The sequence below is a fragment of the Apis dorsata genome, unplaced genomic scaffold (genome assembly GCF_000469605.1).
Source record: "Apis dorsata unplaced genomic scaffold, Apis dorsata 1.3 scaffold_397, whole genome shotgun sequence".
Lineage (NCBI taxonomy): Eukaryota > Metazoa > Arthropoda > Insecta > Hymenoptera > Apidae > Apis > Apis dorsata.
In genome coordinates, this window is record NW_006263656.1 from 791,941 (window position 1) to 815,424 (window position 23,484).

A 23,484-nucleotide genomic window follows, 5' to 3' on the forward strand; every position below is an offset into this window, starting at 1 on the left:
TTCGATCGTATTCGTGTGTTACACGTAACAACAATGTGCGAAAATATTTCTTATTTACTGTATTATTATCCTCGCTAAAGAAAAAAAAAGGGGGGGAGGAAAAATCATTGCCAGCCAAAAATTACGCGATCTCAAGAGTGTTTTAATCCCGAAAAAACGAGTCGAAACTATCACGAAACATGCATGCTTACGCATCATGTAACGAGACCAAGATCGAAAGTGTGTTACATCGTAAATTGACTAATTTGTTTGCCAGAAAATTTGTTCGCCACGGAATGGAAACGAAAGGATCCTGTCCGTGGAACAACGGAGGGCAGGATCAACGCGAGCGTGTCGAAACATGGTCCACCTACAACAAGAGTTAATCATGTCAAGGACCCATTCAACCTTCTCTCCTGTTCGCATAATCTTGTTATAATACCCTCTTAACCCTACGCGATCGCGCGCCAGTGAATCAATTTTATTCGGCTCTCTCGATCATCCGTTTCACGATAACGAGTTTAACACTTTTGCATAAGAGGAGAGACTATCATTCGCCAATCGGTTTCGCCAACAGATTGAAAAATAAAATTGACGGATAGTAAATCCGTGTGAATGGTAGTCTTTTTACCATTTTTACCAAGTCTTAATTTTTGTCAAGTTGGATCGTGTTATATAAATGTTAGTTCTTTTCATTGAGGATCAAACGAGGATTTTTTTTTTTATATAAAGACATCTTCTGAAGAAATATCGCAATATTATTATCGAAAATTTCACCAATGGTATCTATTAATTTTCTGATAAGAATAGGGAATTATATCTAATTTTTTTCTTTTTTTCTTTCTTTTTTTTTTTTTTTACGAAATATTCTTCATAAAATTTCCAAGTTTTAATGAAATATGCGTGTTAATACAGATGGAATTTATTATTTAAATTGCATATTATTACTAGTTTCTATATAATTTCAAAAGTTATTTCTATTATTCTTCTAACAATAAAGTCTGACTGCAAAAGATTAAAGGGATTCGTGCGCATACCGATGCATTGACAATCGTGTTTCGAAATATCAAGGTTTCAGATTTTACATTACATCAGTTGTTACGAGTTGATCATCGTATTACAGATTATCGACTTCACACTACTCAGAAGCGAATTATTTATTGTTCCTACGCGTTCGTAGAAAAGTGTTACACATCTCATCTTTAATACAACACGATCACACTGTTCGTGGGATGGATATTTAGATCACCCTGTGTAATGCAAGATTGTCGAACAATTACCGTAACAATGGAAATGTCACCTGATTTTATAACGTAGTTGACGTAGTGAGATAGAAGTAATCGATGATCAAACTTTGCAGAATTTTAATAATAGTGCTTCTTCTATAGATGAAAAATACCTTAAAAAATAAGTTAAGAATTAATTTATACATTTCATCTTCGAAATCGTTCAATATTCTTTTCTTTCTCTTTTTCTATATATTGTAAAAAAAATTTCATCAACAATGAAATATATCTTTCTGAATTTTCTGAATTCTCCAACTCTTGTCAAAGTCGACAACACTTTTTCTCGATGATTCATCCACTCGGAAGAGGAACAATTAATTTCTAAAACTAGTTTAATTACCAGTTTCTGGTAATTAAAGTTTATCCCACGTGTCTGCCCTCATTTCCCAAAAATGAGCGTTCGTTTCCTTCTCAACCTCGAATAATATTCGAGCAATTAAGGAAAAACATTTATTTCCTCTCAAAGACGAACGATATAAGGATTTTTCTCCCAATGCCAATTCATTGAAGTTTCTTTTTAAATACAGGACTACATTCCTTTATCACGATAACATAATCATCGAAGCCAACGCAACGTGTAATAATAAATTATAGGCCTTGAGTACAAAAATTCATTTAAATAATTTCTTTGCAAAATCTTACAATTACGTTCAAATGCATCCACATCACAGTTGCATCTATACAACCAATCGAGTTGTACTCAAAAGAAACTTTCTATATCATCCCTATATTTATTTCAACACATCGACGCATGCATCGATCGAAGTGTGCATCACGTATCGAATCACCGGTTCAAATCGATTCTGGCCAAATTTTCTGGCAGACAAACGTTCGAAATCGAGGTCCATCTCGATATCACGAACTCGAACGTTTTCGATCGGCCATCAAGGCGAAAAAAACTCGTATGGATCCCGCGTAATCGCATTATCGTCACTCGGATATAAGGTCGAGATCTTAAGATCGTCATCAAGAGTTATCAACTCGATCGACACTCGCAAATTCCATGGTGACGAGTTGCAAAAGCCTATCCCTCTACCTCTGCGACCACTTTCGTTTTTTATTCCTTCCTTCGTACTCCAGATTCGGGTTGGAGAGAGTAAACGTGGCGGCCATGCCCGGCAAAAGTGAAGGCAAAAATGATTTTTCGATCATTATTGTCGTTGTGATCGATTAGATTAGGCGAGACGTGTTTGATATTCATCTGGAAATAGAATATTATGCGGGTTATTATGAGGATTATGATTTTTTTTTTTTTTTTTTTTAATAAAGCGATTTAATCGATCGATCTACTGAAGATTTTTGAGTTTTGGAATATATTTTTACGATAACGAATAATTTGTGCGATATCGTTTTGGATATTGAAGATATATTCGAGATACGAATTAAAAATTTCAGTAATTATATTATGTTATGTTTTATTATTAATTATGTTATATAATTATATAATTAAATAATATTTGGAGTCACTTAAGTATTAATTTATTTATTTAATTATATTAAAAGTGACAGATTTGATTTACTCGAAAATTTGTTAATTTTAAGAGTAAAATTTTTATAGACTTGATGATGATGTTCATTCGTTTAGAAAATAAATTTTGTGGGAAAAAAAATTGTTGACAATGTAGAAAATGTAAAAATTCGTTAAGAATTTACGATGAATTTTTACAATTGTCGTAGAAACCAGTTTCTTCTATCTATTTATAACTTTTATCTTAATATGTATATTTCTTCTGAGTATATTTATTTATGAATCACTATATTTTGCATCAAGAATTAATATTCTGTAAAAGAGATAATTATTAAAGCTTAGTATATTTTAATAGGAATATATATTTGTATTCAATAGAAATTTAAAATTTTCTTTGTTTCGTGAAATTGCGTTATGCATGATAAATTTCTGATCTGTTCATTAAAAATTTTTTCTTCGAATTATTATCTTTCAATTCTGAACTGGAATTCTTACGACAATTCTTGACAACGAAATTATATCGATAGATAAAAGTAATCTGGAGCATTTTGAATTATTATCTTTGCGTATTTTCCAAGCGCGTGCCACATTTTTATGATGATGAAACTAATTGTTATTGTTCTGAAATTATTTAACGCGTAATATAATATTTAACTATCAGAATTATATGATTTATTCTTCATAAGATATTTCGATATATATGGTACAATGTTCAAGTACAAGTGCATTTGTATGTTGCAATTGTTGACATCGAAGAGACTCATAAACTGATATGACGTTGCAAATAAAAATAACGTTGATTGGAACAAGAATTAGGTAGCAAGAATGTTGAAACAATTGCTCCATTAAACTTATTCTTCAAGTCTTATTATATAAAATTTTTTATTATTTATTTTCATAAATAATTAGTTGAATAATAACAAAGCAATCTTTCTTGTAAAATTTATTTAAATTAATTCACATCTATTTTATCATTCTCATCTTGATTTATATTTTTTTTATTTTAATATCTATAAATTAATTGAAAAATTTAATAACTTACAATTATATTAAAATATCGAAGCGAAATCAATTTTAAATTTCCCACGTATCGAAATCCATCTCAGAGTTTGATCGATTAATAGAGACTTAGTTGCCCTCTATAGGGAATTCTTTGAATTACAAGTTATAAGTTCCATTTAATAACACTCGCTGCGCTGCTATCTACTAAACTTGACTATAGTACATTTCGATCAATAAAACTTCACTAAAAAGAGAAGGACGATCAGTGTTAAAGAAAGATCGAAAACAATAATAATTTACAAATGATTTATATATAGACGTGTATTATAGATCAATTTAAAATGATTGACCCAATAAATTCTTCTAGATTGCATCGATTCTACTGAAACTTTCATACACAATTGTCGATTATTTTTCAATTGTAATCACGAACACTTTTACGACTTCATTTCCAATTACAAGTAAAATTTCATTTGAATATTATGCGTATTATTATAATATTTATTTTTCACAGAATTTTCTCAAAAATTATTACCACACTTCTATCCTTCGCAAATTTCAAAATCCAAACAAAATCTCAATTCATTTAGTTCCTCATTTCATTATTTCTTCTGCGTCTCGACAAAATTTGTCCAATTCTATGTCTCTCTCTTCGACGAATCTATCGTTCGTACAACGAATTTGAATTGACCAAACTGTACTTCAACGGCATCTGCGCCGTGACGAGCTGAATGAACAGCTGTTACGATCCGATCAACCAAAACTCCGATTGGTTGCTCGAAAGTGTCATGAAACGTCTGTTCGTGAAACGTATCTATATAGTGGAGGCGCCAGCCAGTCGTTCTCAGAAAATTCGTATTCAAATATAGAAAGGGGCGCATGCGTGGCCCCGCAGCATTGACACGAGAAAGCCGAGCAGAATTTCACTCAGTTCTCTAGTGGCCGGTTTGAGAAGGACTGCCACGAGACGAGACGCGATTTTTCGCTCCTCTTTGTCACACGCCTGCGCTTCCCTCCACCTATAAACCTCGTTTCACGAGTCGCAACGTCATCGGGAGGCTGAATCTTCATCCAGCATAATGTCGTACTGCACCCGAATCCTTCGGGATCAGGTATGCTCCATCACTTCTCCGTATAAAACGATATCGATAACTTGAGAATAATAAATAAATAAATAAATAAATAACATTTTACGATCCATCCATAATTTTGACCGCTTGACCCCGTTATCAAGGTCGATCGTGTCATGTTTAACTGATGGATAGGTCGATCATTAATTGGAATAACGATAATAATACGTTTTTAATTTGATTTAATTAACAACTCCAAGAGAGCAATAATCTCCAGTGACCAGACTCGTGTAATTAATCGTTATCTGCACCACTTTGTTCCTGCGATTATCTCAATTAAGTGATATCGCGTTACATCTTTTTGTTCTGACACGTTCGAAGAGAATTCGACGACGATTTTTATCGAGTTGAGTCCAGAATCGCGATGCTTTTCGATAAACGTTCGGTTATGTTATTTTAAAATAATGGCGGTTCTGGAGAAGTTTGGCTACTCCTTAAGAAAAATTGCGACGCGGTGATAATTGTGCACGGATGATCTAGAGGAATGAGACGATTTGAAAGATATACGACGCGTTACATAATCTGTTTCGACGTTGCTGTTCATATATTGGGTATATTTTTGAGAAAATTGGAGGTTAGGTCCGCGGCCATTGCGCAGGAGTGTTTGGCGTGCATGGCGGGTAAAGATGAATGGAAAATATGCATCGTTCGGTAATTTGATCCTCTTATTTTCACGGCAAGCTTCGATAATTCGTCGTGTGATAAAAACGTGTAAACAAGATAAGAAAAATACACGTTGTCCGATCTTTTATTTCTTCTTTTTCGAAATATTTGTTTTTTCGTCGCAGAATTTTCAGGATCACGATGGAAAAAAATCTTTGTCTATGTTAGAATAGAATTACGTAACTGATATTGTATGTATGATGAATATATATATGTATATATATTCGCAACTATTACGTTACGTGTACATACTTATACGTAACAAGCAAATAGACACGTAGTAAAACAATTCTAGTCTCTAATTATTCAGTTATCATTAAATGTTTAGTAAACCGTTACACTTAAATATAAAATATAAATCAAAATGTAACGATTCGACTAATATAAATTTCTGGTTAGGTTTATTTATAATATGTTCGACTCGCCTTATCTCGCGAAGTTGATATTAACAAAAACTGATTGCACACGCGTCGGTGTGAAGCAAATCGAAAATTGTGTACAATACGATCAACAAGTTTGAATTTATATTGTCATAAATTTAATCTGTAATATAAATATATATTTATAAATATAAATATATAAATATATCTTTTCTCTTGAAATATTTTCTTTTTAATGTTGACTTATTAAAATTTAAAGTTCAATTTTTACTTTCGATTGAAAGATATACTATATATATAAATATTTAAGATTATATTGGAAAGATTAATTACCAATCTTTTTTTTTTCAGAAACTCGCGATATTCGTGACAGACATCCAGCAAAGATGTTTCAGCGCGAGCGCCTTGAGTTTTGCCGCCCAAAAGGTGGCAATGTCCAAATTCGATTCGACTAGTTATCTCCCTTACGACAAGTTGGAAGAGAAATTAAAAGTAGTGAGAAAGAGGCGAGTATAATTATATTTATCCTCTCTGTCCAAGGTATTTTATTTACTCTTGATTTCTTAATCGACCGTGTGATAAAATCGTTCCAGATTGAACCGGCCACTGACGTTGTCCGAAAAAGTTTTATATTCTCATCTCGATGAACCCGACAAGCAGGAAATTCAACGTGGAACCACTTATCTCAGATTGCGACCAGATCGAGTGGCTATGCAGGATGCCACTGCTCAGATGGCCATGCTGCAATTTATCAGTTCCGGTATAGTGAAAAATATATTAGTAATTTAACTCTGAATGATGAACTAACCTTACGAATATTCCAATATCAAACAGTTCAAGTGCAATTTCGAATATTTTGTATCACTCTGCTTCGATCTTTATATGCTGCTATATTTTACGCTGTTTTATATTTATTTATAACCTCCAGTTAACAGCAGATAAATGACACAATCGTTTATCTTCCTATAATATTTTTTTTTTAGCACGTAGCAACAGAACTTTATCAGAATTAATTACGCGACAATAAGATACTTTATAAAAATTTTTCACGAATTTTTCAACGATTGTGGATCGGAGAAATAAATAAAGCCTTCTGCTCTAGAAATAGAAAAAGAATCCTTAATTCTTCTTTGTTAAATTAAACTTCTAGAAATAACAAAATTGCACTGTCTGCTACATAATACCACGCAAAATATGCTCGATATTTTACCGAAAATTCTAAATTCTCCTCGCAGGACTGCCAAAAGTCGCCGTACCCTCGACGATCCACTGCGACCACTTGATCGAGGCCCAAGTGGGTGGCGAGCAAGATTTGAAACGCGCCAAGGACATCAACAAGGAAGTCTATAATTTCCTGAAGACGGCCGGTGCCAAGTACGGCGTCGGTTTCTGGAACCCTGGTTCCGGTATCATCCACCAGATCATCCTCGAGAATTACGCATTTCCAGGTCTGCTGATGATCGGCACCGACTCCCACACGCCGAACGGCGGCGGTTTGGGCTGTCTCTGCATCGGTGTAGGTGGGGCTGACGCCGTGGACGTGATGGCCAACATACCGTGGGAGTTGAAATGCCCCAAAGTGATAGGCGTGAAACTGACCGGGGCCCTCAAAGGATGGACGAGTCCTAAGGACATCATTCTCAAGGTGGCCGGTATCTTGACGGTGAAAGGAGGAACCGGGGCCATCGTGGAATACTTTGGGCCAGGTGTCGAGAGCATAAGTTGCACTGGGATGGCGACCATTTGCAACATGGGCGCCGAGATTGGCGCCACAACATCCATCTTCCCGTACAACTTTCGTATGCAGGATTATTTGAGGGCAACTGGACGATCCGAGATCGCAAACGCGGCCGATCTACACAGGAAGAGCCTTCTCACTGCCGACGCCAACGCTAAATACGATCAGATCATAGAGCTCGATCTTTCTACGTTGGAGCCACACGTGAACGGACCGTTCACGCCCGATCTCGCTCATCCCATTTCTAAGTTGGGTGAGTAATCGAATCGAATTGAATTTTCATCCAAGTTATTTCTTTTAATTCTTAAACTTAATGGATCCTCTTGTAATATCAATTAATCGACTTCTTTCAAGATAACTTGAAGAATTGGAAGTTAGTTAAAATTTTTCTGGTATATAAATTTTGTTACACGAGATAATTTAGAAAAGAGATAAAATTGAAAGAAAGAATTTAAGAAAGGAAGAAAAGCTAAGCTCGTATCATTTGCACTAATTCCAACCAGGTGAAACTGCCAAGAAGAATGGCTGGCCTAACGAGATCAAGGTCGGCCTGATCGGCTCCTGCACGAACAGCTCTTACGAGGACATGGGTCGTTGCGCTAATATCGCTAAGCAAGCCATCGATAATGGATTAAAAGCGAAATCGGCGTTCAATGTCACGCCAGGTTCGGAACAAATTCGTGCCACGATCGAACGCGACGGAATAGTGAGTATACGTATATTTCTAGAACGATGCTTTGGTATAAGGATCGGGTGGAACAGTTGCACAGTTACTTTGAACCCGTGCCAGACATTGGTACATGTCGCTTAGAAACAAATTACGCGACCCACGCCAATTCTTAATTTGGCTTCGATGTATTTTGACAATAGGAAAGGGAAAAAATAGTGACTTGTCGATTCTCGTGATCGGAGGATCACTGGATGACAATGAGATCGATTCGATTAAGATGCGTTTTAAAATTTGGCCAAGTTTACAAAACGGAATAATATTAAAACCTATTGGAAAAATTCTAGATATTGCGAAGGGGAATAGAGCTAAGAAGAGATATTAAAAATACTTAATCGTTTTACAATATTGCAAAATTTTAAAATCCATATATCGTTAATACAATAAAATTATTTGAAAAAATTACCATTTAAGCAACTTAAGATCCTTTCGTTTAGGCCGAGATTCTTCGAGAATTTGGAGGCACCGTGTTGGCGAACGCTTGTGGGCCCTGCATCGGTCAATGGGATCGTAAAGACATCAAGAAGGGTGATAAGAACACGATCGTCACATCGTACAATCGTAATTTCACGGGTCGAAACGATGCCAATCCCGCGACACACGCTTTCGTCACCAGCCCTGAACTCGTCACTGCTCTTTCGCTCGCTGGCCGATTGGACTTTAATCCGGTTACCGATAAGCTCAAGGCCAAGGATGGAAAGGAATTCCTTCTTAAAGATCCGTTCGGTAAATAGGAAATTATTCGTTAATTATTTTATTACAAACATTCCATTGTTTATCTTATTATGTGAGGTAAATTTTAAACAATGGTCTAATTATCTTGAACTTGAACCACAAACTGCATGAATATTCAAGTAAAGAATTAATTCATTAGTCAAGAATAATTCAAAATCGTGGCTGATTAGGGATTCATTAAATGAATTTTCATTAATAAATTCATATAAATGGAATTCTATTGATTTTTTTTTTTTTTTATTAGTCTGCAGACAGTTAAACATGAGTCACAACCTGTGATATTTATTTTATAATGAGTTAATCAATATGTCTGCATATGATTTTGATATTGAATGAAACGTTGACTATTTACAACGTTATATTTAACTTATTATTTTTAACTTACTATTTTTTAATTTTACTATTTATTTAACGAGGATTGAATCAGATTACGAAATATTTGATATAATTTTTATTTTTGAAATTATTTAATTCAATTTGAAGATGAAAAGAAATGATGTAGTTAATTATTTCATTCTGCGAGATTATTTCATGGACAAACAGCGAGAGATTGATAAAAAATTCGTGAATCTATTTATTTGTTTTTTTATGAAAAGAACAAAGTTCTTTCGTATCTTTGCTTGAGACAATTATTTCGATGATAAGTATGTTTTTCGAAGGAAACTCGTTTATATAGTGAATTTATGAAATATTTCACAATGTATTTTTTACATAGTGACAATTTTCGAACATTATTTTTCTTGGAACTTTTTTTCTTGTATTTATTTAATTTTGATTATTTAACAATAAAAGAAGAAAAATGTTTTTCAAAAAATTGTTTCAATGTTTCAGAAACAATATAAAAAATGTTTAAATTTAATTTTAATATTTAAATTTTTTCAAAAATCCATTATTATTCCAGGTGATGAACTTCCAAACCGTGGTTTTGACCCTGGCCAAGACACTTATGATGCTCCTCCAGCAGATGGTAGCACTGTCAAAGTCGACGTGAGCCCGAAGAGCGAGAGATTGCAATTGTTAGAGCCATTCGACAAATGGGACGGCAAAGATCTCACCGATTTGACCGTTTTGATCAAGGTAAAAGGAAAATGCACCACAGATCACATCTCGGCTGCTGGCCCATGGCTGAAATATCGTGGCCACTTGGACAATATCTCGAACAATATGTTCATCGGGTAAATTTTAAAAATTTAAAGATTGAAGATCTTTCTTTCACGTTCAATTATTCCAATTCAATTATTCCAATTTAAATATATATCTCGACAAATTTTGTAGAGCTGTGAATGCAGAAAATGGTGAAATGAACAAAATAAAGAACCAGCTTACTGGTGAGTGGGGTAAAGTTCCGGACGTTGCCAGACATTACAAGAAAAATGGCGTCAAATGGGTAGCAGTTGGTGACGAAAACTACGGTGAAGGTTCGTCCCGAGAACACGCAGCTTTGGAACCGAGACATCTAGGTGGCCGTGCCATTATTGTAAAGAGCTTTGCCCGTATCCACGAGACCAACTTGAAGAAACAAGGATTGTTGCCTCTCACCTTTGCCAATGCTAGTGATTACGATAAGATTCAACCTACAGATAAGATCAGCCTTCTTGGATTAAAGGATTTGGCACCTGGAAAAGTACGTTTTCATTAATGATTTAATTATCTTTCACGATGAAAATAAGCTAGCCATTTAGATTTTTCTATAGATTACAATGATTTAATCATTATTCATAATTATTATTCATTCTTTTCATATAAACTTCTCCTACGAAACATCCTGTATCCTTTATGTTTTTTCTATATTGTTATTCTATTTCTAGTTTATTTTAGTTTTCCCGCTATAACATGCAACGCAATATATTTGAATTTAAATTTGTCATCCATATATAGTCGATCAAGAAACATTAAAAATATCTAACATTAATATAACTATCATCAGTGCATTCCATTCAAGTATTCAAGGATATGAGGCAATCCTTATTCCTATCCTTAGTTCCTATGCAATAATTTTAATCCATATCCTTTCTAGAATAAAATAAAAATCTTGGCTAACGATCAAATTTCCAATCAAAAGATTCTATTCTGTCCTAACACGTTCAACAAGTCGTGTCTAATCCTAATTTTTTTCTCTTACAGCCCGTTCAAGCAGAAATCAAACACAAGGATGGCAAAGTGGACAAAATCACGTTAAATCACACCTTGAACGAGCAACAAATTTCCTGGTTCAAGGCAGGTTCAGCTCTAAATCGTATGAAGGAGATTGCCAGTGGACAGTAATCGCGTTCGTTCATCGAAGAAATTTCACATTTTCGAGAAAACGTGCACGATCTCGTAGTTAATTGTGTGTTTATCGATATCGATGCTAAGAATGGATACAATATAACACACCAATCTTCCAGTTAGATTTACGTAAAATATTCGTCAAGATGAGGGCGCTTCGATCGTCGTTTCGATCGATATGGCGATCGACGAATAAGTTACTTAAAAAACGAGAAAGAAAGAAGAGGAGAGAAGAACGTGCGGTCATGCCAGATATTTTGGTGTGAGTTGATCAATACCTCAATAAAATTCGTAATATTCGTCGTAAGATAACGAATGGAAGAGAACAACAACCGTGATGAACCGAGCCTGAGTGGAAACATAAGAAGAATAATCTAGCCAATTTTCTAGTTGACGTCAGTTTATCTTAGAAAAGAATGGATCGTATCATTCTTTAGACATTGTTACACACTTGTATCACGCCTGTTGAAAATCACGCGTTGAAAGATTCTGTGTTTCGTAAAAAACGCAATAGGAAATTTTCATCTGCCGATAAGGAAGACAATGCAACTCGTATGTGCCATTGTGTGTTCATTTTTAAAAAATCGTGTACAGCCCCGACGATGGCACGTCGAGATTGCACGTCTTCTTATCGGGCATGAATTTCGTTCTGGTTCGACAGAATCTTCTGTACATATTACGTATCGTTCGCAGTGTAGAACATGTCACAATTGTAATATTTTCTAGATACGACTGATACTATCGAATGTAAGATTCGTTGTTATTGCATCAGAAAGAAATAAAAAATTTTTCTGGAGCGAATAATATCATTATTTCGTTTATTTTATGCAATATCGAACGTGATTTTCCCGCCTAATATCGATGAAGAAAATTTTTTATCATTTTCATTCGATGTATTCTTATATAATTATATAATTTCAATGGTATCTTTGATTTTGGAAAAATTGAAGTGGAAATATTTTTTTTTTCTTCAAATGTTTATGACTAATTTTTATAAAAATAATAAATAATTTTTCTCGTTATTATCGTTTGTTGATAAACAGAAAAACTATTTTTTTTTTTAAAGAGTTATAAAATCATAATTGCAATTAAAGTACGAATGAAATTTTAATATAATATTATGTTAATTTTCAATAAAATATTTTAAAATAATGATTGCCTAAATTTCAATTATCAAAAACATTTCTTAAAACGAAAAAAAAAAAAAATAGAAGAAATATCAAAGATATCAAAACATTGTTTAAAATAATTTGAATTTAATTATTTTATTAAGTAGAATTTTTGAAAAAACTATAAAAAGTAAATATTAAAAAAATTTCTAAAACTCTAAATAAATCACTGTGTCCAATTCATCTAACCTCGAAATCAATATAAACTAATTTCTGTATGAATTAAAATAATAAATAAAAAACAACTTACCCCTTTTTATAGAAGATGAAGATAGATTCAAGAAGATCCATGTTAAAACTGGCGAAGGATTATTTAATAGCAACGTATGATCTATGACAATGTTTTTCCTGATAATGATCTATCGATGATAATCAGATCCAAGCATGCGCCGTGACAAAGTCTGGAACATCTGTAATTATATAATTGATCATGAAAATATTTAAATATAAAAAAAAAATTTATATCGAAAAAAAAAATAATAAGCAATAAAAATTTTTATCAAATATCATTACAGCATAATTATTTTACTTTTATAAAAATATTTAGATTTCACAGTCGTAAGCTAAAATATTTAAATTATTAAAAATATTCAATAGATAATAGTAAAATCTAAATATTTTATAAAAATTCAATATCAACTTGTATAATTTTTTACTACCGAAAAAAAATTATTTTTCTACTTTTAAAAGTAGAATTGCTTTGATATTTTTACATATTTTTAATTTTCTATTCTAATATGACTCCTTATTCCTTAAACGTAATTCTTTATTTATAAAATCCTATTTTATCATTATATTGATTCATGCGTATATCGTCATCTGTCTTTCACCTTCTCTTTTCTACATTTTTCGACGATGTTAAATTTAATTCATCAAATTAAACGAGATTGCACACCTAGAAATTATTTTCCATCCTCATTTTCTCGATTCACGATTCTCCTCAATTTCTCCAAATATTTAATATCGCGTCAACATAGAGTTTAAGTGAATAATGAAAGCTGTTATATTAGATAACATGACTGACGCTTTCCTGACTACTAAAAGAGAATATTCCATATTATCTACATCTTTTCACCGTTAAAATGAACCACATGTTATACAAAATCGAGGCGCATGCTTCGTTACCAGGACGACCGATTCGCCTAACCGTACACAAAACGTCCATCAGCATAAATAAACCTATTGTTAGTCTCTTTTCCATTCAAAGGTTATAACACTGTTCGAAAAAAATTAGATTTAATCCAATTTCTATCCCTAGAAATTTTCTAAAAATATCGCAGCTTTTAAAAAAAATTAGAATATATATCCCGAAGTTAAAAAAAATAATCCGCGGATCTACATTATTTACGGTTATAATAAATATAATGAATCTAAAATAAACATCGCGAATTTATTAACGTAACAAAAAAAAATATCGTAGATCTAAGTTAATTAAAAAAAAACATTTCCTAAATAAAAAATATAGTGAATAATATAGCAAAATAAAATAAATGTAAAACAAAATATTGTGAAATATTTAACGCAGTGCAGAAATTTTTCTGAAAAAAAAACTTATGGATTTAAAATAATTAAAATAATCGCGAATACTAAACCTATTCTATTATCTTTATTATTATTCCTCTATTATTCCTCGAATAAAATATATCGTGGATATCGATATATTAATTATCCTGGGGAAACGTTCAGCGTATTCGAAGTGATAAAAAATAAATTAAATAAATATAATAAATTAAATAAATCGATCCTCGTCGCGTAATCCTGTCATGTCGATCGAGGGTGAATTTTTCCTCTCAATCACAGGATCCATCGAATACGCGGAATTTTACGACATCGACAACGCCTACTGCAAATATGGATTTCACTTTGGCCCGGAATGGAGCGTGGTCGCGGTGAGTTATTTTGTTTAGTCATTTGACACGACGTCACATCGACGTCGATGTGATTCCAAAGGGGATTTTAACCGTCGATCGGCCACTGACTTGTGCAAAATTCCATCAGGGTATTGAGGAGGGTTTGACACAGATATGCAAGTGCAGCGATGACCCGCGAAATCTGGCAGTTTGGAATTTCCCGCTGGAAGTCACGTTCAAGAGTACTAATCCCTATGGATGTGAGTCGATGCTTGATTTGTTTGAACGTTTTCACGCTTGGCCGCGCGAGATATTTCGCATTCTATTTTTTAAAACCGTAAATTTTTTTTTTCTTTTTATATTTGTTTTCGGCAAAGCTTCGGTATTAAATTTCGATTCGATGTAATGTTATTTATTTATATTTTTTGTTGTTTCGTTTATGTTATTCGAGAATTTGTCTCGTTGAAATTTGTAATAAAATATCATAAATTCTCTCCCTTAATTTGTTTGTTGAACAAATAGGTTGTACTCATATTTATGGGTTGTTATAATTGAATACAGAGAAGATATGCAAAGATAAAATTAAAATTACAAATAAATTTAAGGTAAAATAAAATTCATTATTTTTTAATTTATAAACAATTGTCGAATTGATACATAGATTAACATATTGGAAATTAAAAATCAGAATGGGGAAAGAAAGAAGAAGATTAATTGTTATAAATAATTTGAAAAAAAGAAATTTTGCCATCTCTCTTCCTTCCATTCTTGATAATTTACACTAAAAATTATAAACTTGAAATACGACGTGAAATATTTGAAAACGTTATGTCAACTTTTTTTTACTTTCTATGCTAAGCCACCCACGCTATGCTGTCAACTCTAACTAAACACGAATGAGAGTACTATGAATGAAAAATACTTGGAATAAAAAAAAAAAATCCTAATAATATTGAAAAATTCTCTTAATAAAACTGAAAAATAAAACGCAAAAATCCTTTATCTATTCTCTATATAAAATTCTAGGGCCCCAGTTAATATTGTCTGTTTATGGGTTGGATGTCTTTGGCCACGACGTCATCAGAGGATATGGAGTGTGTCATTTGCCGTTGAAAATAGGTCACCATGAGAAAAGGTATTAGATTATAACCAGTCTTTATTATTTCATAGCGAAATTTAACACCGTGTTATTTATTACTTATTGCCACACCTCGGTGTATCAATTAACGATACTTCAATCTAAGAGATAAATGAAGATCATCATCAAAAACCTATGTATGTATCGTGGAGATGCCTGTTGATTTTTTTAACTTTTATATTATTTGATAACTAAATCAAGATAGCTTCAAAAGGAAGCTATCTTGAAATAAATAATTTAGTTAGAGTTGAATTATTTAGTGTGATAGAGTCAAGAAAGCATGTATATTTAATAATTTCCTGGATTTATTCAATTTTACGAAAATAATATTTAAAAAAGGAATGAATTATAGAATCAAATTTGGAACTTTAAAATTAAAAATTTAAAATATAGTTTAAAACATTTATATTTTTTATGAAATTCTTTCATTAATTTTAATTTAAATTAAACAGGAATTTTGATTATCAATTTCACGATAAAAATAAACTAAAATTTTCCACGATTTCTCTATCGAATTGTTTCTTTGTTGGAATATTTTTAAAAAATCAGTTTCTATCAAAAATAAGAAGATCGAAAAATTGAAATGTAGGACCTAATTCCAAGACCAAATAAAAACAGTCTTAAATAAAGTGAATCGATGATCATCGAACAATAATTTTACGATCCCAAAGAAAAAAAAAAAAAGAAAAGAAAAGAAAAAAAAGCCACGATTTATCTTCTCTATAATCTTCAAATACAATCATCCTTCGCGCAAAACAAATAAATCTCCCCTAAATACCTCAAAACCTCCCCTAAAAATCACAAATAACTCAATCCAGAAACTTATTCCCAAAACAAACACATTCCAAATTCTCGAAATTATATTCCCAAATTATATTCACTTCGAAATCTTCCTATCAAATTTCAAACACCCCCTCGAATATCTATATCCGTTCGAACACCTCGAACTATTTACCAGAATGGGGCCCCACCTAATTATTCGGATAATTATTACGTCGTATCTCGAGCAATCTCGAGCCACCTGGCAAACATCGAGCCACCACCCCCAAGCTAGTTTAATTAGCCAGTCCAAGCATTTCGCCAGTGACGAGCATCGATGAAAACAACGATGAAATTTCTTGCAGGGTATCCGTCTACGTGCCAGAATCTTCGTCGATGTTGCAACGTTTCGCAGCCTGGTTAACCGGAAGAAGGCCAGAACTAATTGATCCAACGATATTGGCCACGGGTGGTGGTAGAGAACGTAAGGCAATATTTCGAGCCACTTTCAGTTTCCACGTTCCAGATCTCATCCTGATGGCTATGCCCACTGACGTTAAATTAATTGAACTTGCAAAGATTCGAAGTATTAAGGACAGGATTCGATATACGTCGGCTGTGTCAACATACACATTTCCGTATTCGCGGACAGGAAGGAATTAAACTGCCCTTCTCTCCCTCTCACTCTCTCTCTCTCTCTCTCTTTGGTGAGAGAATCTGTAACGCGAGTTAATCGATACGTCCAACTTTGCTGATATCAATTGTTACCAAGATTCGGCCATGCACTGTTTTTCCTCTTTGAAAATGTCGAACGTGGGCTTGTCTCTTTTGGCATTATATCGATGAGAATTTTTGCCCCGGGGTTATTTGCTTTTTTGAACGGTGGTGAGTTTCTTTTTTTCTTTTTTTTTTTTTCTCGTTGGCGCTGCAAGGAATTCTCTTCCGATTTTATCGAATTTTTGATCGTATTTGTGGTATATTTTTTTTCTTGGTAAATGCTTGGTTTGCACGAGGTTCGAAGGATAAAAGGGGTGTTTCTTTGGATAAATTTGGTTGAATGGCTTTTATATTTTATACAATTTTTAAAAAAGTTTAGGAAAATTTGGTAAAATGGAGAATTCGGATGATAGAGATAAATATTTCGAGCATTATAAATCGAATTTCGAATTTTCACCGCCGATATGCGCGAGAATTTATTAACAAGTCTTATCTTCGTGAAATATATTTCAATCTAACTATCATCTGCGTGAAAACTATCAAAATCTACCCTCTATCATGACAACTATATTCGAAGATATCATTAAAAAATAATAATAATAATAATAAATAAAATAGTAAAATAAGAGAATAATTCCGATAAAAATCTTCGTCCACTTTTTAATTACAGATAAGGAGAATTTTATGGGTCGAGAAATCGTCGCGAATATTTTTACGATTTTCGCGATTCTGAATAAAATAGAATAACGCGGAATAAAGTGGTTTGAATGGAAGCACTTGCGCCTCAGAAACACGGTTTATTTTCCACGATTCCCAGACGCCATAAACTATGGCCGAGAAGCTATGCGCACCTGATGTTTTGCCTATTCCTCGCCACCCGAGTGTAATAACTCGTTTTATAATTGCAGTCACGCGCATGAGAGTGGAGGGTATTGTTACCGTAACGTTCAACGTAGTGCTGAAAGATTTCTTCAAGTTGGGATACAACAATGGCGATCATCAAAAAAAATAACGAGATATACTAACGATTTCCAGACTTAAATCGTGATTACGACACTTCTGTTCCTTCTATCGGAGAAGAATGATGATACAGGGAAGATTTAAAGAAAATTTACATCGTTCACTGCCAATTTAAAATCGATCGTTCAAATGTTAGCGTTATGTATAGATTCGTATGTATATAGATTTTTGTGTGAATTTTACATATAACGTAAATAAAATAGTTTTAATATTATTGGAAATGAACGTATGTAATTCATTTTATAATTCGAGAAAAAAAATTATTAAAATAAAAAAAACTGATATAATTTCAAAGATAATGATTCCAGATCGATGGATGAAAGATCGTTAAAAAAATGGAATCGTATTCTTTAAAACGCAATTTGATTTATCCCGATACGACTTCCAATTCCCGAGATATTGTCACGTAAAATGATGATAAGAAAATGATACGGTTAAATGGAGATTAAAAAAGACGTAGATAAAAAATGTAAGATAATTTTAATCGTTTATTATCTTCATTCTTATTGGATACTCAAATCTTTTGTTTGCATCTCACTAACCTATCCCACACTTTAGATAAACTGATCACGATTATAGATGCGAGTTTCTGGTTTATTTCTAAAAGAATGTATGTATTTCCAGAAATAAACGAAAAATTCATTCATAATTTCTCCATTATCTTAAACATATTATAAACTCTTACGAAATGTCGAGATAAAATAAAAAATAACTATAATAATTTTTTCTATTTCCTGATTTTAGATTTGAAAAAAATTTTAATTTCTTTTCATATGTATTTTCTTTCTATGAAATTTTAAATATTCAATACAGTTCTTGAAAAAATGAAATTTATTTTAAGTTTGAAAATAAGAGACAAGAATTTAATAAAAATTTTTTATAACTTTTTGATAATGGAGAAAATAATTTGAAAATCTTTCGATTATCGTATTGTGATTATTGTTTTCAAAATTTAACATGATACTATGGTAGAAAAAAAATGTAAGGAAAGAAATAAAATTTAAAAAAAAAATTTTTCTTTAAAATACTCTATCCCGAAAAGCGAAAGCTAAAGCTTATATATATTTTATTCTTTTAACTTATCCGCAATTTCCTTTAATTTATTTATCTATATAACTATGTTCGTTTCTAGAATACTACGTATTATTATTTCAACAAATTATTTTACATTTCCATTCTCTTTCTTATTCCTTTTGGCAATTTGGAAGTATATGCATATATAATTAGATAAAATATGCCATATAGGATATAAACATGTTTCATTTATGATTGAAATTTTTAATATTACATAAAACAATTCAATAATAAAATAATATGACATATAAATTATATAATTAAATATGCATATTATATCTGATGAATAAATTTTCATAAATTTATTCATCAGACTTATATATTTCTAAAAGATTTTTATTTATAGTGAAAGAATTACATAAAAAAAAGAGAGAGAAAAAGAAATTCCACATGAAAAATTATTGAATTTCTCTTTTTTTGATCTTAAGAATTACAAGAAAATTTTTCAAATAATAAAAAAAAAAATATTTCAGATAACAATATACATTTCTACTTCGCGAAATTTTTTTTACAGAAATCAGACGCGTTTGTTATGTTTATCACGATTAAAAAGGACGTAATAATCCTAATGAAGCAACATAGAAACACAGAAACTAAATACCGAGATAAAATGTAAATTAACGAGCACCGCCTGAAGAAAGTCTGATCTCTTTGAAATGAATTGCGCAATTATCACAACGCCCAAGAAAACAAATATTCATGACAACATTTTCTAAAGTTTATGGAACATTTACGATGTATAACAAGACCTAAATTAGATTGGAAATTTAATATATTTAATATATTTAATATATTTTATCAAATATTGTAAATCATTAATAAAAAAACAGAATATAACAAAACCAAATAAGAAATGAATATTATTGTACACAATTATTAGAAATAATTATTTTCTTTATATATTTAAAGAAATATTTAAAGAAAATAAATCAACTACCTGTATCAAAATGCGACTTACCGTTTGTAGATAACTTCGTGCTAGTTACTACCTTCTCGATCCTCCATTGCAAAGATGAAACGTATCGACACTCACGAATAAACGCGCGTATTCTAACATAATCGTGAATACAATATACGCACTTTAAACAGTCGCGAATACAATATACGTACTTTAAAATACTCGAGAATGCAATATATATACATTAAACAATCGCGAATACAATGTGCATACTTTAAATACTTAAAAAAACACCTGTATGATTTTAAATAATGTATGAAATCGATCATAATTGCAATATATCTACACCGTACAAAAATCGAGACGTGAATGCAATATACGTACTTTAAACACTCGCGAATACAATATGCATACTTTAAATACTTAAAAAACACGTGTACAATTTTAAATAATGTATGAAATCGATCGCGTGTCGTTGCGACGCGACTACGCCGTATGAAAGTCGAAACGAAACTGAGCCCCCCCACCACTCGACTGTGGCTCGGCGGGCAAAGTCACGCGTTGTGTCGGTAATAACATTGCGCGAAAAGGAAATATTTCGAGTTTATATAATATTATTCTAATTTCTAATATCGTTTAATAATTTAATTAATATTATAAATAATTTATCTATAATTAAATAATTTATATTTTATATTAATATCAATTAATTATTATATCAATTAATTCAATATAATTTATAAAATTATTAATTTTATTGACTTTATAAATAATTTAATAATTAATTTATTAATAATTTACCAATATTTTATGATAATAATTATATTTTGTCTCTTTTAATTTTATAAAAATAAAATAATAATTCAAATCAATTTTAAATATTCAAATATTACATTCTACAAACATATAGATATAAATTTTATTATTTTATTAAATTATATTATATTATTTTATATTATATTATTTTATTTTTATTATATTATTATATTATTTAATTATTATTTATAATTATATTAATTTTATTACTAATAATCAAAAATTACATCACATTGAAAATGATACACATCAATAATCTAATATCATAAAATAATAAAAAACAATCTATGTACGTTATTTACAATTTCACATTAAAAATTCATTTCGAGTCCATTACCAATACTCTAACTTTATTATATTTATTATATTTATTATATCGAACCGATTAAACACTTAAAACGATATCAAAATAATAACTCCCTAGGCACAAGACATGAAAATGCATTAGAATTCTACTCCATATACCTCGCTCGTGTTAAGATCACTTAAAACATACGACTTACTCTCGTCAGACTACATCATACTGTTCAACGACTTATCAAACGACCCACTTAACTATGGAACTAAATCCGATCGAGACGAATGGAAAAGAGGGAATCGTGAGCGAATTAAATCCAACGATTCGAAGTCGCGTTCGTGACACACTCGCCTTTTACCTTTCATTTATTGCTTTCTAGAAGAGCGAGCAATCACCTTTGAGGCTGGCGAAGCGTAAACTAGCTATGAGCTTCGCTCTTGTGTACATGACATTATGCACTGTTCGTGGTAAGTGAATCGAAAGCAATGTTGCGTTTTGCAATTTTCTTTATACACGATGGGTTTAATATAAATCCATAGAGTGTATCATAGAGGAACGAAAGCAAACATCGAGATATGGATCTCGAAACTCGTCTCAAATTGCAATAATTTAATTCGAGGAAAAAAATTGCTGGTTAATCATTTTTGAAGTAGTACTCGACACGAAACTTTTTTATCGAGTTTCAGATATTTTGTTCCATCTTTCGGTCGAGATACGACAATTTACACGGGGAATGAGTCGAAATAGAAAATAGGACGCTTAAATATCTACGTATATCTATATATATAAAAAAAAAAAAAAAAAAAAGGAAAAAGTTTCTCAAGGAAAAGTTTGTAAAAGTGTTATGTATAAGTATTATCTGAAAAGTTAAGCATTACGATGAGAGACAAATTTTTTGTGGGATATTTTTTTAACGATTTAAATTTTTTTAGAAGTTGTAGAAAAATTATTCTTATATGATGAGAATTATTTGTTGAGAAGTAAATTGATTATTAAAAAGAATTCATAAAAAGAATTCAATAAAAATCAATGAAAATGATTATTTTTAAGTGTTTGCTGCATTTCGAATAATTTGATATAGTTTATTTATATTGGAAATATTTAAAAAGAATGAAAATAAACAAGAGAAAGAAAATAGAAAAGTTTTCTCATTTTAAACGATAATAAATTCTGAATTGCAAATTTTAATTATATTTTATGATATAATATGCAACAAGGAATTCAATATTCGATAAATAATCCATATTTATCGTAAATGTAAGAAATATTATACTCGTTTAATTATATTTCCATTCATTATTCGAAAATTCTATTGTTATTTGAGATGAAAAGAGATTTGGTTAGATTTTGTAAAATGTGATACGAGTATATTTTGAGAGTGAATTTTAATGAATAGTATATACTGTATCATCAGATTTTAACTGAAGTAACTCAATATGAACAAGAATAATGCATAGCTGACTTCGTTAAATGTTGAATAATTATATTTGCTAGTATGTTCAATAAATATTTCGTTATCCTATAAATTTATATTGAATTTATTATATAATAGTTAATCTTTTGAAAATATATTCTCATAAATAATTCATCATAAATAAAAAATATGATCCATGAAATTTAATTTTGAATACTTACTTTTTCTTTTTTTCCAATATTATATTTATGAATTTCTCATGATAGCTATTTTTTTCATTTATATAATTCAATTTGAATCTCCATGTAGAAAATAGGATAAAAATGAATATTACATCTTTCATCTTAATTTCTTTTCTTTTTTTATTCTTTTTACATGGCATTTATCTAATATTTTTTTCTCATTAACAACAGCTCCTCCCTAAAATATTATTATTAAAAATATATTTATATATATATATATATATATCAATTTCTCTGTAACAATATTTCTTAATTAATTTTTAAATTAATATTAAATCGATCCTTACATTTATTTGTATCATAAAATAATTCATTCTTATATACATTTGTTATACGCAGTTTAATCCCTTATCTTATAATCTTGAATTACACTTCTAAGTGTGACTTGTAAAATTTAAATAAAAAAATTTACAACAATAATAATAATAAATTATAAAATAATATTAATATATTATATTTCAACATATATTATAATATAATATAATATAATTAATAATAATATAATAAAAATATTATTATTATGTTACAATATTAAAATTTTTCAAGCCACAAATTATACCATAGTGCAAAAGGACGCAATATATATATAAAATATTATATATCTATAATGAGCGATCTAGAATTTTTAGGTACGAACGTGTTGAAAAACTTGCTGCTTTTTATAGTTTCAAAAAGAAAAAAAAAAAAAAAAAAAAAAAAAAAAAAAAAAAAAA

At 30.8% G+C, this 23,484-nt stretch overlaps 2 protein-coding genes and 1 long non-coding RNA gene across 6 annotated transcripts in view; 2 read left to right on the forward strand and 1 right to left on the reverse strand.

Annotated features, from left to right (window-relative positions):
- The window catches only part of LOC102672666, a 29,739-nt gene extending 9,217 nt beyond the window's left edge, over positions 1-20,522 (reverse strand). The window contains exons 1-2 of one of the 2 annotated variants that reach the window (XR_422272.2): positions 20,062-20,522; positions 12,796-12,946 (exon numbers count right to left, since the gene is read on the reverse strand). This is a non-coding gene — a long non-coding RNA (uncharacterized LOC102672666). Of the gene's footprint in view, positions 1-12,795; positions 12,956-20,061 lie in introns of both variants that reach the window. The other variant, XR_004150980.1, reaches the window with a different exon arrangement.
- LOC102672406 (probable aconitate hydratase, mitochondrial) lies at positions 4,415-12,178 on the forward strand. Of its 2 annotated transcripts, none has more exons than XM_006619175.2 (9): positions 4,415-4,847; positions 6,260-6,414; positions 6,502-6,668; positions 7,144-7,899; positions 8,150-8,352; positions 8,811-9,099; positions 10,010-10,283; positions 10,384-10,732; positions 11,233-12,178. In XM_006619175.2, exons 1-9 carry the CDS (start codon positions 4,815-4,817, stop codon positions 11,371-11,373), a joined length of 2,367 nt encoding a protein of 788 aa, XP_006619238.1. In that variant the 5' UTR covers positions 4,415-4,814; the 3' UTR covers positions 11,374-12,178. The 2 variants fall into 2 exon arrangements, with proteins under 2 accessions (XP_006619238.1, XP_031368058.1); XM_031512198.1 differs by lacking the exon at positions 4,415-4,847 and adding an exon at positions 5,490-5,516.
- Positions 14,247-18,140, forward strand: LOC102672812 (B9 domain-containing protein 1-like). 2 transcript variants are annotated; one of them, XM_006619176.2, is made up of 5 exons: positions 14,247-14,434; positions 14,544-14,655; positions 15,422-15,530; positions 16,658-16,776; positions 17,918-18,140. In XM_006619176.2, the coding sequence occupies exons 1-5, from the start codon at positions 14,309-14,311 to the stop codon at positions 18,019-18,021; spliced, it is 570 nt and encodes a 189-aa protein (XP_006619239.1). In that variant the 5' UTR covers positions 14,247-14,308; the 3' UTR covers positions 18,022-18,140. The 2 variants fall into 2 exon arrangements, with proteins under 2 accessions (XP_006619239.1, XP_031368064.1); XM_031512204.1 differs by lacking the exon at positions 17,918-18,140 and having other exon boundaries at positions 16,658-17,033.
- Positions 20,523-23,484: the final 2,962 nt, after the last annotated feature.

What these genes read in the sequence shown, in the direction of transcription:
- LOC102672812 (XM_031512204.1), top strand. Translation starts at nt 14,309, where the DNA reads ATGTCGATCGAGGGTGAATTTTTCCTCTCAATCACAGGATCCATCGAA. An exon ending in GAGTACTAATCCCTATGGAT is followed by an intron (nt 14,656 to 15,421) that starts GTGAGTCGATGC and finishes ATAAAATTCTAG; the next exon opens with GGCCCCAGTTAATATTGTCT. An exon ending in ATAGGTCACCATGAGAAAAG is followed by an intron (nt 15,531 to 16,657) that starts GTATTAGATTAT and finishes AATTTCTTGCAG; the next exon opens with GGTATCCGTCTACGTGCCAG.
- LOC102672406 (XM_006619175.2), top strand. Translation starts at nt 4,815, where the DNA reads ATGTCGTACTGCACCCGAATCCTTCGGGATCAG. An exon ending in TCATCCCATTTCTAAGTTGG is followed by an intron (nt 7,900 to 8,149) that starts GTGAGTAATCGA and finishes AATTCCAACCAG; the next exon opens with GTGAAACTGCCAAGAAGAAT. An exon ending in CGATCGAACGCGACGGAATA is followed by an intron (nt 8,353 to 8,810) that starts GTGAGTATACGT and finishes CCTTTCGTTTAG; the next exon opens with GCCGAGATTCTTCGAGAATT.